The sequence below is a fragment of the Dermacentor albipictus genome, chromosome 1 (assembly GCF_038994185.2).
Source record: "Dermacentor albipictus isolate Rhodes 1998 colony chromosome 1, USDA_Dalb.pri_finalv2, whole genome shotgun sequence".
In the NCBI taxonomy this organism is placed as follows: domain Eukaryota; kingdom Metazoa; phylum Arthropoda; class Arachnida; order Ixodida; family Ixodidae; genus Dermacentor; species Dermacentor albipictus.
Window position 1 is genome coordinate 388,983,094 of NC_091821.1, and position 15,082 is coordinate 388,998,175.

Below are 15,082 nucleotides of genomic sequence, written 5' to 3' on the forward strand. Positions count from 1 at the left end.
GCGAATGTGGATACGGTTATAATAGGCTATACACAGGCTGATAATCTTTAAGTTCTGCGGAATTTTAAAAAAATTCACCCAAAAATATCATGTTCTCGGGATGCCTGCGGCAGAAAGGATGTCATACATCCGCCGCCAAGGTCTGTGAGTGGTAGCGCTGGCTAACACTCCCAGGGTTCTACTAGGAAACATAAATACCCAAGAAAGTGGATGAGAAAACGGCGCCGTGGTTGCTCAATTGGTAGAGCATCGCACGAGAAATGCGAAGGTTGTGGGTTCGGTTCCCACCTGCGGCAAGTTGTTTTTTCATCCACTTTAGTTTCCATTAATTTATCGTTTATTTATTTCATTTACTAAGCAGAAGTAATTTCCCCTATGTTGTCCTTGGTGTCCGCGTTTGTTGGCTTCTCATCATATGACTTATAAAAGTCGGGACCCTCGGTTAACCCCTCTCTGCTCATGTGGCAGATAGAATAATTCTTGTCCTTGAGCTTGCTTATTCGAAGAGGCGGAGATATTCTAATAATTAACAAAAATCAATAATTAACTCCTCAATTTGACCAACAATGTTTTGTTGTTTTGATTGTGACCAACTCCTGTATGAGCCTGTAAAAAGGCTTGCAGTATTGCTAAATAAAAAAGAACAAAAATAAAAATTGATGACTTTACGGCATCTATGGTAATTTACGAATTGTAGCCGGCGAGCTTTCAATATGTATCCGCTTGAAATTAATTTCCCGTATGGCACCGATTTCTATGTTAGTTTCCAACATGTGAACCGATATACATGGCCGTTTCAGTCGCTTTTGTGGCTCAATGCATAAAAGAGCTTTTTTGTTAAAAAAGTAAGCGGAACAACAGTACATTCTTTAGGGCACGTTTTATGGCGCATATCTCCAAACTGGCGTCATTTTGGAAATTAATTACAAGTGGATACGCCTAGCAAACTCATTGGTTGCCATTCGTAAATTGCAATATCTGACGTGAAGTAGTAAATAGGTCAAAAGATAATCAGTAGCATTTTGTTAATTAGTTGAATATGTGATTTCATTTCTCGTGTAAGTAATGTTCGCCTCTCAGAATAATCCAGTTCAAGGACTAGAATTACGTTATCTGCAACAGGCCATTTTTAGGAATTCTATAAGACTTACATATAATCCCCCCCCCCCCCCCCCCCCTGTATATAAGCTCATATAAGCTTTAAACAAGAGGGGGATAGGCTTAGGTAATATGAAACCTAAATTACCACACAAAATTTTTAGGCAAGAAGTACTTAACGCTTGGCCACAACATTTGAAAGAAACGTTGGGATCAACCAATATACATCTTGTGGCTTTGAGTACTCCTCCTTACGTTCTACTGTTTTCATATTGATCACGCTCGATGTCGCCAGCAACTAAGCTTGCACTGTGGAAAATAACAGTAACACTTGCTTATACTAGACGGTCTGCACGAGAGCTTGACATTAGTGTCAAGCTCCCAAATTGTCTAATCTTTTGTGAACTTGTGGGGCAGTTTAACTTTCCTGAAGTGTAGCTTGTATTCGTTGCTATGAATGCTCATGAGCATACACTGTAGCGTATTTGCCTTTTTCGAATATTTGGCGATCTGTTTGTACTGTAACATGCTCAATTTTTCATTTGTTTTCAGGTATAACAATAACGAGAAGACTTTCATGAAATGGCTACGTCATAAAAGATAAAAAAGGAAGAAGAAATAAATCAACCCCCGCACCAATGGAAATTCCACGTGTCTCAATTATACATTTTGTTGTACAGAAAACCTAATAAATTACGTAATTGATTTGTATGCCATACTATATAATTGGCTAAATGGTACGGATTAAGGTGATTTATTTGCCATGATCCACCTTTAGTTTTTGTGCCATAAGATGCTTCCACTTCCCGTGGACATTTATTGACGGCAGTTTTTCTTGGCTATACATACCCACTGTCTCATTACTCCCGCAAAACCTGTGCGTTCACTCCGCGTAATATGCGAGGCGTGCACAGTAGGTACGCCTATGGTACAAAGGAGGTATCTGTGTGTAAATTCGAATGTCTGCAATACAACCCGGTTTATCCAAATTTAGAGGTGATACGAATAAAGCGAACGAACGCGAACCAATATAAATATTGCACAATCAAATGTATTATTTGGCAGATACCCGCCCGGGTGGCGACAACTGAATTGAAGAGATCCATAAAACGTGAATTCCTATAAGGCCCATAGTAGATTTTACGTACTCCCCCCTACGAGCCTTGTCAACCTATCACCACAAGATACTCTATCCTCTCACCGAAAAAACGGAAACCTACATTCGCCCCTCAGGACACTTCGTGGGAATGGCGTCCAGTGTGAGTACTGAGGACAACGACTGTATGGTGTCCCTTGATGGGGTTTCTCCGTTCACTAGTGTGGGTGTGCCTCTCGCGCTTTCTGTGACACATTTGTGCGCTCGCACATGACCCCACACGGAAAGATCGCACTTCCCTTTCTATCATTCACATCTGCGGGTTATTGGAATTCTGCCTTTCAAGCACTTACTTCTTTTTCAACAGCCAGTTCTGCAGGCTAGTGGAACTGCTATGGGTCCCGGTATCTCGGTCACAGTCGCCGCACTCGAAGTCGGTGCTTTGCACTTTCATCCAAAAGCCAAAAACGTTTGTGCGCTATGTGACGGCGATTGTGTCTTGCGTGGTGAAGCTATCCGAAGTAGACAATACGCTCGCGCACTTTAACTACATAGAGCCGGCTGCAAAGTTTGCAGTGGAACGCGAAAGTTCCGGTTCTATCCCTTTCTCAGATGTCCTCGTGAAAAGAGAGCGACCAAACCCGTCCTTTTGCTGAATTAAGAGAACCGACACGTACAGCACCACATCTCCACTTTAATTTGAAGTACTCCAACTGCCACGAGTTTTCCGTTCGCCGAAGCCTCGTCAAGAGAGCCGAAAGAATCTGCTCATCCCCGCATCTCCGGAGGAAAGAGAAGAACACAGTAATCCATTACCTCGGGACGAACGGTTACACAGAGGTCACCGCGTCCTCCGCCGACGGAATGAGTATGAAAAGAAAACGGCGGCTGCCGACCCAGGCATGGAGGCAACGGCGTCGTGTCTAGATATCACACGTATCACAAGCCACGCTTCGCGTGGCTTGTGAGCGTGGCTTGTGTGGTAGCCGCCCCCGTCGTCCACAAGACCACTTTCCAGTCGAAAAAGGCGCAGGGCAGTGTGTGCAAAATTACCTGCACCGAATGCCCGCTTCGTACATTGACGAGACAAAAAACTTCCCCAGAAGGAATTCGTCAACACAAGAGTAACTTCCGCCACCCAACAGAGAACGCAGTGCTGTGGCAGAACACTGCGATCCTCTTGATCACCAGATTAGCCCCGACGGTGCGGTCGTCGTGGAGAGAGAAAACCACCGGTGGGGGCTCCTTTCGGAGTCCTGGTACACCCAGAAGACGCCGGATAATATCAATCGTTCGTCAAGAACATTTCCCGCCGTTTGATCTCGAGATCCAGGAAAAACGTCTTCGCGCCTGCCAAAGCACCATAGGGGTTGAACTCTGGGCCAGTTGGTACATACCTGAACGAAAAAACCAGTCAAAAACACAGGGGACAAGAGGAGAGGCTCACACCACAACGACTGGTGAACGAAAAAACCAGTCAAAAACACAAAGGACAAGAGGAGAGGCTCACACCACAACGACTGGTGAACGAAAAAACCAGTCAAAAACACAAAGGACAAGAGGAGAGGCTCACACCACAACGACGTTGTGGTGTGAGCGTCCCCTCTTGTTCTTTGTATGTTGTGGTGTGAGCCTCTTCTCTTGTCCTTTGTGTTTTAGACTGGTTTTTTAGTTCAAAAAGCACCATAAACACATATTAAGCGCTGCTACGCCTCACGCCTTCTTACCCCTGAGGAAGGAGCCGGTCTGGCTCCGAAACGTGGAGCTTTTAGAAAAAATTTTGCTTCGAGTTTTCCTTCTCTTTAATAATTTTGTGTAATGTGTTCTGTTTCTGGATAACTTGAAACTTTATCGGGCCGCGGTAGGTAATACGAATTTCTGAGCAGCGGCGATGCCTCTCAGTCTAAGCGATGTGCGGCCTTGGTGTACAGTTTCGGAGTCAATGCATAAAATTTCGGTTTACCATGAACATGGCAGATACCGCACTTGAAACGCGCTCTCAGCTGTCCAGGGCGCGCTGGTGATGTAGTTTAGGAAGTGAGCACGAACTAATGTTTGATTTTATGGAAATGTCGACTCGATGACATTGAGGTAATATGGGTTGTGAAAGTCGTTAATGACCTTTTGACTGAATGCGATCTCACAAATAAACAAAAACCTCATACCTTCAGTTTTCTGCTGTGATTATGGTTTGTTAGGCATCGTATGAATTTCGGATGATTCGAATAATTTTTAGCGTCGAGGGTATGTGTACCTTGGATGCATTATCGTATATTGCGCAGTCGCACTCACCCCTCAAAACGTATTCGATTTCGAATTATGTTTGTACTGACAGTTGAGTCGGTTAATGTACGAATTAAGGAAATGCGCTATAACCAAAGCAGTAGTGGATGTGTCGATTGAAGTAGACAAGGTAGACAAGGAAGAGACACAACATTATCTACCAGTGGATACCAAGTCACTGCGGAATTTTGGGAAATGACAGTGCGGATGACGCTGCCCGGTCGGCCCACGATGGTGCCCAGATTATACCCATACCGCTGTCAAGAACAGATGCAGCCACTAGTCTTCGCTCCCTCGCACGCTAGCTTACACAAACTCTGTGGAACATCAGTGAATTCACAAACGCACATCTTCACAGATTGGATACTCCGTCTTCCACCATGGTTGCCACGAGCGGAAGCAACACTTCTGTGCCGCCTATGGCGCAGCGTTGCATTCACGAACTCCTATTCCTTCCGCATGGGAATGGCCGACAGCCCTGCTTGCGACCCTGCGGCTGCGAGGAGACGATCGCGCACCTCCTCTGTGGCTGTCCACGTCACAATGGGCCAAGAAAAGTGCTCGGGACCACGCTCGAAAAACTGGACAATCGCCGCTTCACAGAAGAGAAAGTTCTAGGACACTGGTCCAGACGGGTTTGACACTAGAGCATGGTGGGCGCTTTTCGATGGAGGCTGGATGAAAATATGCTTGCGTACCATGCCTCGGTTGTGCATAAGGAACCAAAGGTGGCAAAAATTAGTCCAGAACCCACTGCTACGGCGCCTGTCAAAGCGGGTGTGTTGCTTATGGACATCAAACCGAATCAATCAATCAATCAATCAATCAATCAATCAATCAATCAATCAATCAATCAATCAATCAATCAATCAATCAATCAATCAATCAATCAATCAATCAATCAATCAATCAATCAATCAATCAATCTCAATAACCTATCAATTTAACATGTTCATAGCATAGAAACTCCATCGCTTTTATCAGGATGGTCTGGCTTTTTCGGTTGAAAGTTATTTCTTTTGATTTGCATAAATAATTCCCCAATAATTACATCCCGCGGTTTTAAAACCTGTATCCGTGGCAAAAGTAATTCAGAAGAATATCATTTGATGATGGCATCTTCTATATATAAAAAAAATTCGAATACATTTTCTGAAAGATCCTGTATTAGTCTTTCCTGAACGGTTTTGCCGCCTTCAGCAACAACGAGCTTTCGCAGTAACAAATTTAAAATCACGAAAATTGTTCAATTTTGAAAGATATTGAGATGAATTTATTCACAATTATTTAGTAAGTGCACGTTGCATAGTCTAGGCGGTATTTTAATAGCAATATTATCACAGGGAACTCGTTAACGGTGTAGTGAAAATTTTGTTCGGGCGTTTTGTCTTTTTGAACACGTTGGAATTTATGCTGTGAAGGAGCCCAGACCCGCTATTGAAAAAAGTTTTCCATCAGCTCTGTCTACGGTAGCAGAAAACTAACTGTCCCAACCTTGAAAGAAGAGATGCACTTGCATCATCTCGTGCGCACTTGTGCTACGATGCTGTAGGATTCCTTTAACGAACTCTCGTACAAAAGTGCGTTTATGACAAAGTGGCTTGGTGGGGTAGAAAGGAGCAAGAACATGGTTCAAATAATGATGCCGATCTTTTGAGAACTCTGAAGTTTGACAGATATATGCGACCGCTGCGGCCGCATTTTATAACCAAGGGGAATACATGGACGATAACAGTTCACTCCAAACTTGCATCACGAAACGATTGCCTGTCTATGCTATACAGGTTCATGTAGTTCAGCGACTCTTCGCTACACGACACCTGACGGGCTTAGGATTGCAACTATCGAGTGAGGGAAGTCGGGCCAGTGGAGGGAGGGGCAGTGAGGAGGCCATGACAGACCCTGTCAGTGTTAGGCGCCACCAGTCAGTGGGGAAACAAAGGTCAATGAAATTTTTAGGTCCTATTGTGCTGCCGTTTACAACAAGAAGGGTGCAATATAATTGCCTGAGTAACATGGCGACAAATACCGACAGAAGTTCTGCCAACAGTTAGGGCCTACAACATGACTAGAACCTCGGCAAAAATGAAATTGCCTTTATGTTTATGACAACGCAGCAGAACACACAAACAAAAAGGAATGTGCAAAGAAACTGTCAAGCATTATAAAAAAAAGAAAACTGGCCTATATTTTGCTTATCGCCGTAGGAAAACAATATGTCGGAACATTTGGGTCTCGTAGGGACAAGTAGGGTCAATACGGGATTTACGTCTGCTATAGCACTACTCGTACCTTATGGTTGTAGAAGGCTTATTTCGTTTTTATTGCTGTACTCTAATTACTGATGACAGCAACCTCTTGACAGCAGGGGAATCATGGCGATGTTACATGTTCTCTAAAGAAACACGCACAATAAATACAATGCTGGTATGCGCTAAGTTATAGTGCTGGTGCGCTAAGTGCTGGTATGCGCCAAATTGTCAAAGAACCCACACGTGTGCAGGGAGACACGTCATCACTGCTAGACCTGGCTCTCGTGTCAGGACCATTATCAACGAGTATTAGCGTAGCTGATGGTATCTCGGATCACAAGATTTTAGTGTTAACAGTACGCAACACAAATATGGGCCCTAACCGTTATACTAACCCCTCGCGTATTGAAATTAAAGACTACAACCGGGCTGCCGACGAAAGCGTAATAGATTACTTAGAGTAGGCACTAGATAATTTTTCACTTCAGTCTTTCGGCACTGTTAATGAGCTGTGGGGGAAATTAAAAGAAGCTATCGTGCACTGTGAAAAAACCTTCATACCTACAAAACTAAAGAGAATTGGGAAAATGTCTCCTTGGCTAACACGCCACATAATCCACCTTAAACGGAAATTGAAAAGAATGAGGAATAAAAAGAACACCTGCAAAGACATACGTGAACTTTCGCTGACGTTAAAATCGGAGATCAGAATTGCGAGAAATAACTTCGTTTCAAATACCCTAGTGCATGAACTTCATGCACAACCAACCACAAAAGTTCTGGAGGTATCTATCGAAACCAGAGGATCGTGCTAGTAACTTAGAAATTAATGGATCTGTTGTAACAAATGAAGGCACTATAGCAAATACATTTAATAATTATTTTCAATCAGTATTCACTCGTTCACCTGTAATAAGCACATCCTTGGCTGAACCTGCAGTCATTATGCCAGAGCTTCTGATAACAAAGTCAGGCGTGTTGAACCTGCTTTTACAAATGGATACTATGAAAGCGCCCGGTCCTGATGACATATCTAACACGTTTCTGAGACGGTATGCACAACAGATAACACACTTCTTACACACCATATTCACCGAGTCGATTAGTACAGCCACGTTACCTGCGGACTGGTTGTGCGCAAAGGTTGCTCCTATTCACAAAGAAGGAAAAAAGACACTCGTAGACAAATATCGGCCGATATCACTTACAAGTTGCTGTTGCAAACTACTCGAGCATATAATTAACAAAGCAATCATGACACACTTGGAACAAAATAACTTATGTCCAATGCAACATGGTTTTAGAAAAGGATTATCTACAGTAACACAACTTTTAGTGATTACAAAAGACTTCGCTTCAGCAATTAATGATAGGTCACAAGTGGATGCTGTATTCATTGAGTTTTCAAAAGCATTTGACCGCGTTATTCATCTTAAATTAATTGAGAAACTTAGGTCTATAGGTATAGAACTAAAATCATTGGCCTGGATCACTGCCTATCTGTCGAATCGTACACAATATGTGACCATTAATAATACTAAGTCTGATTTCCTTGAGGTATACTCCGGTGTACCACAGGATTCAGTGTTAGAGCCACTATTATTTCTTATTTGTATCAATGACATCCCTAATTGTGTTGAAGCAGGCATGAAAGTTAGGTTATTCACTGATGACCTGGTTATGTACACCTGTGTGCGTGATGCTGAGGATCAGAAGCTCCTAAATGCCTCCTTAGATAAAATTACTCAATGATGTGTAACCTGGGGCATGGAAATTACCGTCAGAAAAACAAAGTGCATGACTATTAGCCATAGGAAGCCGTTTATTACATTCAATTATAGAATAGCGGGCTCCGACATAACACGAACATACGCTATAAAATATTTAGGCTTAACTATTGCAAGTGACTTAAAGTGGAACGTTCACATAGAGAATATATGCGCAAAAGCTTTTAAAACACTCGGATTTCTACGAAAAAAGTTGGCTGCGGCTCCTGCTTCCATTAATGGCCTATAAAACTCTAGTGCGTCCCATTCTCGAATATGGCAGCAATATTTGGAACGCTTATCAGGTATATCTTATAAAAAAATTGGAAAGAATCCAAAATAAGGCGTTACGTTTCGTCTATTCAACATATTCCCGTCAAGACAGCGTCACTGCTCTTCGAAATGCAACAGGTATTCCTACACTTGCTTGTCGGCGGCGTGTGGCAGCAATGAAGTTCCTTTTTTTACTTTATCATGATCGCATAAAAATAGATAAACACGTCCACGTGAAACCAACACATCGTCATTCCCGTAGAAAGTGTCATAATAAACATATCAGGCAATACGTCACACGCTGCAACACGTTCAAATTTTCATTCTTTCCTGCTACCATTGAAATATGGAACGCTTTGTCCCGGGAAATTATTAACAGCAGTTGGTGATAGCGTAGAGGAATTTGTGGAGAGGGTAGAAGAATTCCTTCTTATGCTATAAGATATTGATGCGTTATCTTCGTTATATTATGTCTACTTATGTTTTATGCTTGCTTATGAGGCTTACGATTTGTTTGTTATCGGTTGTATAGGATGTTGCATCGATTGCTGTTGTATCGGTTATGATTACTGATGTATAGTTGATACATTGTACTCCTGCGTGTACCGACCCGTCCGCTCCCTGCAATGGCCTGTATAAGGCTGACAGTATTTTTCAAACAAACAAAGCTCCCTGCACAAACAGACATAATTATTCACCTGAAGCTCTCTCTGGCCCTTCTTTAGGATCACCGTAAATAAGCTTATACACGATAGACACTTCGCTTTAGGGACACGCTTGTACGGTGAAAGCTTGAGTAATGAATTTCTCTTTTCAGGAAAGAAAGAAAGAAAGAAAGAAAGAAAGAAAGAAAGAAAGAAAGAAAGAAAGAAAGAAAGAAAGAAAGAAAGAAAGAAAGAAAGAAAGCGAGCATGCATTTCGGTAGCTAGCAGGAGGCATTCAATAGACTTCGATATCGCGAAGGCCTTTTGAGGAATCATTCGTAGTTCGTGAATGTGTTCGACTTGTATAGCTCTTTACTAGGAAAGCAGAGGCAACAATGATTTTTCGTAACCGCTTTACGGAATGCGCCAGGTTCTGCACATTTTGCAACTTCACTTCTTGGAACAAAATCACAACTATGGCGTGTTCACGAAAGAAGCAGTTATAGAGGAATATTTCAGGGCGGCCCTTCAATGCACATGTGCCCGCACATGGCCACACTCACATCACAGCCGCACATGGCCACACGCACACATCGCAACTCTGATAAACTTCTACGTTATAAAGAACAAGCAAGAAGGTCTGGCACCAAGTATGTGTTGTCGGGGCAAGTTGGTGCTGTGTGCGGCGCTGATTTGCATTCACTGACGGTATAATAGCGTGCGCTTAGGGGTGCGATCTTGTACGCGTTCCAAAATAGAACGGAGGCGGTCCGTTCCACCGAGCCGCACATGGTTGGTCAGTTTGAACGGTGAAGAACGCCATGACGTCAATTGTGAAGTGATATCTGCTGTCAATCATTCCGTGTTGTCTGCTATTGGTCAAACGCAATGGAACGGACCGCCAATTTCGCGACGGAAAGAACAGACCGCCTCCGTTCGAGTTTGGAACGCGTACAAGATCGCACCCTAGATGTCTGTAATAATAAGAGAAGTGCATTTTTCTTTATGTCTAGTCTACTGCGGAAAATATTTTAAAAATGAATGTTGCCTTCCACAAAGCAAAGCAATGTTGCCTTCCAAAATGCAACAAAAATATGCTTTAACAGTAAATGAACCACTGAATTTTTTTCCTATCAGCTGGTGGGCGAAGGTCGCACTTTGGAATAAGAAGAAATAAGCACACTATGAGAAAGGCACAGTGCCCAACGTCTTTTGTTAGTAAGTGCTTCAAAATATAGGGCATAGACAAAGTACTAATATGTTTTGCAACTAAAAGACAGGTTTATTTAATTGTTCGCATACTACACACTGGACCGCACGGACCATTGTACATAATCATTTTTGGCTGCTAATGTCCCTCCTGTTACTCACATTCTATAAGGACATAGGATGGGGGATGGTAAATAGGCGTGTATTTTGGAAAGTCCCATCTTATTTGCCATTATCCTTTTCTTACCCTGTGTGAAGTCGAGTGGCCATTCCAAAGACTCAGGCAGCGCTGTGGCGTCCGCGAGCCAATGACGCCGCGTGAAATGAACTGAAAATGAAATGGGTCGTTAGAAAATACAGCTGTTTTTCTAGTCTGCCTCCTGTTACTCGAATGGCAATAAGGATGGCAAGCGGGGCTTTGCATTAGCCGAGCTCAATTCACGAACGTCATGCATGTATGGTACTTACATAAACAGTACGCGAGAATAAATAGGTCAGTCATCAATCTAAATGATACGTTTGAGCCACCCCAGGCTTGCAGTATAGGTTGATTTTCAGTACCTCCATTTGAAGACCATCTTACTTAAGCACTGTTCAAAAATGGCCCTTGTTGCTGTGCACAAAATCGTTTTTGCAACTTTGAGATAAGTCTGCAATCCATTAACGCAAGGACGCCTTTACAAAACGGCGAAGTTTCGGGGTCCCACTCAACCTGTAGTTCCATGGCTTCAGTCTTCAGTCTTCAGTCTTCTTGGCGAAGATCGATGTCTTCGTCAAGACGAGGTGGTCGGAGAAAGGAAAAAAAATGTGGAAAGATGCGAGCACCAAAACCAACCCGTTTGAACACTTTTCCCTGACAAAAAAAAAAAGCCATGCGTTTAACTGCGTTTTAGCTTGTTCCTCTTTATGAGCGGGGAACATTATAAAGAGTTTTCTTTGTTTCCTGGGTAGCTGCAGTCAAAGTACGTTTCTCAGTTACTGTTGGAAGTTATAATGCACCATGTGCATGCCATCTGGAGCGACACGACATGACATTGTGTTAACATCGTTGAAACACACCAAGAAAGACGTGGTTTCTTTCATTGGGTATTAAAAGACTTATAGCCCTCGAACGTCTCCTATGTCGCATGGTATTGGCCTCGAGCTCCACCACTGGAAAAGCTGGCGCCACCGTCGGCGTGACGTGCTAGGAGGGATCACGTGGACATAGTGGCCGCGTCGGCTGCTTCGGGCGCGCCGAAGCGAGCTGAAAACAAGTTTAAATTCCCTCGTACGCTGCGGTCCTCATTTAGTGGCGAAATTTTCCCGCTTCGAGTGGCGCCTTTACAACGCTCGAAAGCACTACAATAGGCAGTGGCTGCCTTTGAAGGCGCGCAACTTGGTAGGCTACTGCTCGGTGCCGCAGGGCCGGAAGCACCTAATGGAGGCCGGTGTCAGCCTTATTCACACGTAGCCGCAGGACAAGAAGCTGCGTGAAGCTTGGCTCGCGAAACATAAAACCGGCAAACAGTCATCGGCTACAACTCGGGTATGCAGCAAGCACAGACGCGAGGAAGATTTCTGCTACGGCGCCCGGTCTGCGATGTTCTGAAAACGCGCACTGAGACGCTCGCGCGAGTCCGCTGCCCGACTAATATCATGACGGTTTGGCCTATGAACATGTCGATGCTATAGACACTGGCAAGTTCAGTGGAGTGGAAAGGCAGCGGTAAGAAGCACATTTAAAAAAAGCATGACATATGGCGATGTTTGTGTTATGAATTAATGCACTGGATTACAAAAAAGGAGCAGCGGGAAATTGCACGCTGAGAGCACCGATAAACATACAGTGCGACGCAACTCGAGAAATAGTATTGAAAGGTCAAAGAATTTAAAAGAAAAAAAAAGATTGAATCGTCGCGACCGCACATCAGTCCCCGTAGGCATCCAAGTCTCTACAATGAAATTATTTTTGAACAGCTCTGATAGCGCCCACGCAACAATGGTTGCTTGTATACTGTCAAATGCTCATATTTGCGGCCTAAAGCTCATGGCACGGTGCGCGCGGAGAAAGCGAAACAGTGCGCGGACAAGCATGCAGACGCGCAGTCGGTCGCTGCGAATCTGCGCGATCGCTGCATTGAGGCTTCGTTCTGTTACACTCCATTTAGTTATACAAACACTATAAGAACATATTTCACATCGTTCGCTCTCAGCGTTTAGCTACCTTTCACGCAAGAAGCCGGCTCGGGAGACTCCATCGCGGCGACCGCGCGCAGTGGCGTTCACTGTACGTATTCGGTAAAGAGATAGCGTCTGTAAATGATTGTGTGCTTTCAGTTTGCCCAAAATTATTATTTATACAGTAAGAAACTTCTCTCGTTTCGAAAGTACCTACAGAAATGTCCGGGAGAGCTCGCGCATGGTGTTTTCAGTGAGCGCTGACACCAAAACCTATGAGGAGCGCGACACGTGATCCCTCATACTACGCCAGCGAGGCGCTTTCGATGGATGGTGACTCCGTAACTCCTCGCCGCCAATGCAAACGCCTCAGCCGCTGTTTCATCTGGGCCACTTAAGTTATTAGAGACAAATATTTTCAAAATCAGCAAAAATTAAAAAAAAAACGCACTAAGGAAGAAAATTTCCGCTCGCGCTTTAGGAACAGAAGGAATCCCGGATTCTAACCAGAGGTAGTGTCCGGGTTTAATCGGTACTTTGAGAACATTATGCTTTTCCGAGTGAACTTCCGCAACTAGCTAGCTTTTCCATCATACAAACGGCATATTCTTTTGTTTATACATGAGATTGTGCTCATTAACGTCAATCTCAAATCCAGCGGAGGTTAAGATGGCATATCTAAATATGTTTGTGCTGAAGGAATATCTATAAACATTCGCGCATTATTGTATTTTCCAATAAACGAAGTTATTTCAATTTCATTAAGTTCTCAAACTTGAAATTCTAGTAATGCCGTATAAGTACAAAACAATTTTTTCTTTTCTTTAAAGCGATCTCACATACGATTGAGCGCAGCGCACAAGCAAAAGAGCACAATGAAGTTGCACACACCAGGCATAACATTTGACCTTGTCGGTCATGTACAATGCCCATCGACGGAATTGGCTCGTAATGTTTTTTCTCGACAACCGTACGCACATTGATCACGCCTACCGAGGGCGTTGAATAATTATTTGCTTTTGCGCTATTATATCTAAGGCTACTGCATAACTCGTTCTTTTACTGCGATAGCAATTATACATGTGTCGACCGGGTCCTGGTCGAAGAAACCAAGCCCGCGTGTCAAGACAACAGCGAACCCTTATGTTTATTGCTCTGGGCATTTTATATCAGAGCGAGGGAAAGCGGGTGATGGAAATAGAGGGCAAGGAAAGGCACGTGTAGTTCGAGCACGCAAAGAAAGCTTGTGCTCGTTGAACTGATACGATACAATACAGACGCTCGGTACACATTGCCGCCATCGGCGCCACCGCTGCGTTCGTCGTTCGTTCGTTCGAAAATTTTATTGGTAACAAGAATCAAAAGGTGAGTGAGTGAGTGCGAACTTTATTTACGTCCTGAGGAGAAAGAATCAAATCAATCCGGTGGCTCCACCCAGGTCGGGGCTGGTAGACAGAGTCCTTTTGCGACGGCCTGGGCCCTCTGAACAGCCTTGAGCTGAGCGATGAGCACTGTGATTGTGAGTGCTGAGTCCTAGGAGGACTGGTCAAGAAAGTCGGCGCCCGCGTTGGCAGAGCAGAGCCAGAGCATGAGTTCGAAGTTGTATTGTTGTTGTATTGTAAGTTGTATGCTCTTGTCTGCAACTGCCTGTAAGTGACGGCCTGTGCTTTTTTGAGCTTTGGGTGAGGAGGAGGAAAAATTCTTTGTCCTAAACTATGATTTGAAGTGATTTTGTGGTATGACACGAGCGGGTCCTTATTTTCTAGATCCCTCCAGGCTGTGCCGAAGCGAGGGGGTGGACCTCAGACGCGAAAAGCGAGTTCTCGCGCCAGTTGGTGTGCCCGCTCATTCGGATTACAGTCAGGACATCCGGAAATGTTGCCCATGTGGGCCGGGAACCATGTGATGTGTGGAAACATGGGGTTGTAATCTCCGGTTTCTTGGTAGAATATTTTGGTAACAACCGTAGCTGCTTTCCAGGAGACGAGGGCCGACGAGAAGCTTATGATGGCTGTTCTTGTGTGAGAGTAAATGACGGAGGCCCCTTTGCAGCTTCGAAGGGCCACCGCGACGTCCATTTATTCTGCTTCATGAGTGAAGTTGGTAACTACCATGGCTTGCGTTGACGAACGAGCCATGAGCGTCCACTACGGAGACCGCGTAGGCGCCTCGATTTCATTATCTGGCTGCGTCAATGAAGATGACTTTCGTTTCGTTACGTTTGATGTTGTCGAGGATTGCCTTGGCTCTCGATTTTCTCCGCCCTTCGTTGTGGGTCGGGTGTATGTTTCTTGGGATTGG

At 44.1% G+C, this 15,082-nt stretch overlaps 1 protein-coding gene and 1 non-coding gene across 4 annotated transcripts in view; both read left to right on the plus strand.

The window, feature by feature from the left end:
- LOC135917013 (endochitinase-like) overlaps positions 1-1,809 on the plus strand; it is a 53,513-nt gene extending 51,704 nt beyond the window's left edge. For all 3 annotated transcript variants that reach the window (XM_065450474.2, XM_065450475.2, XM_065450477.2), the window contains one exon: positions 1,651-1,809. In XM_065450474.2, the coding sequence (XP_065306546.2) occupies positions 1,651-1,656 (6 nt within the window). In that variant the 3' untranslated portion in view covers positions 1,657-1,809. The remainder of the gene's footprint in view (positions 1-1,650) is intronic.
- Positions 224-296, plus strand: TRNAS-AGA (transfer RNA serine (anticodon AGA)). The gene has a single exon. It is a non-coding gene; the product is annotated as a tRNA-Ser (tRNA).
- Positions 1,810-15,082: the final 13,273 nt, after the last annotated feature.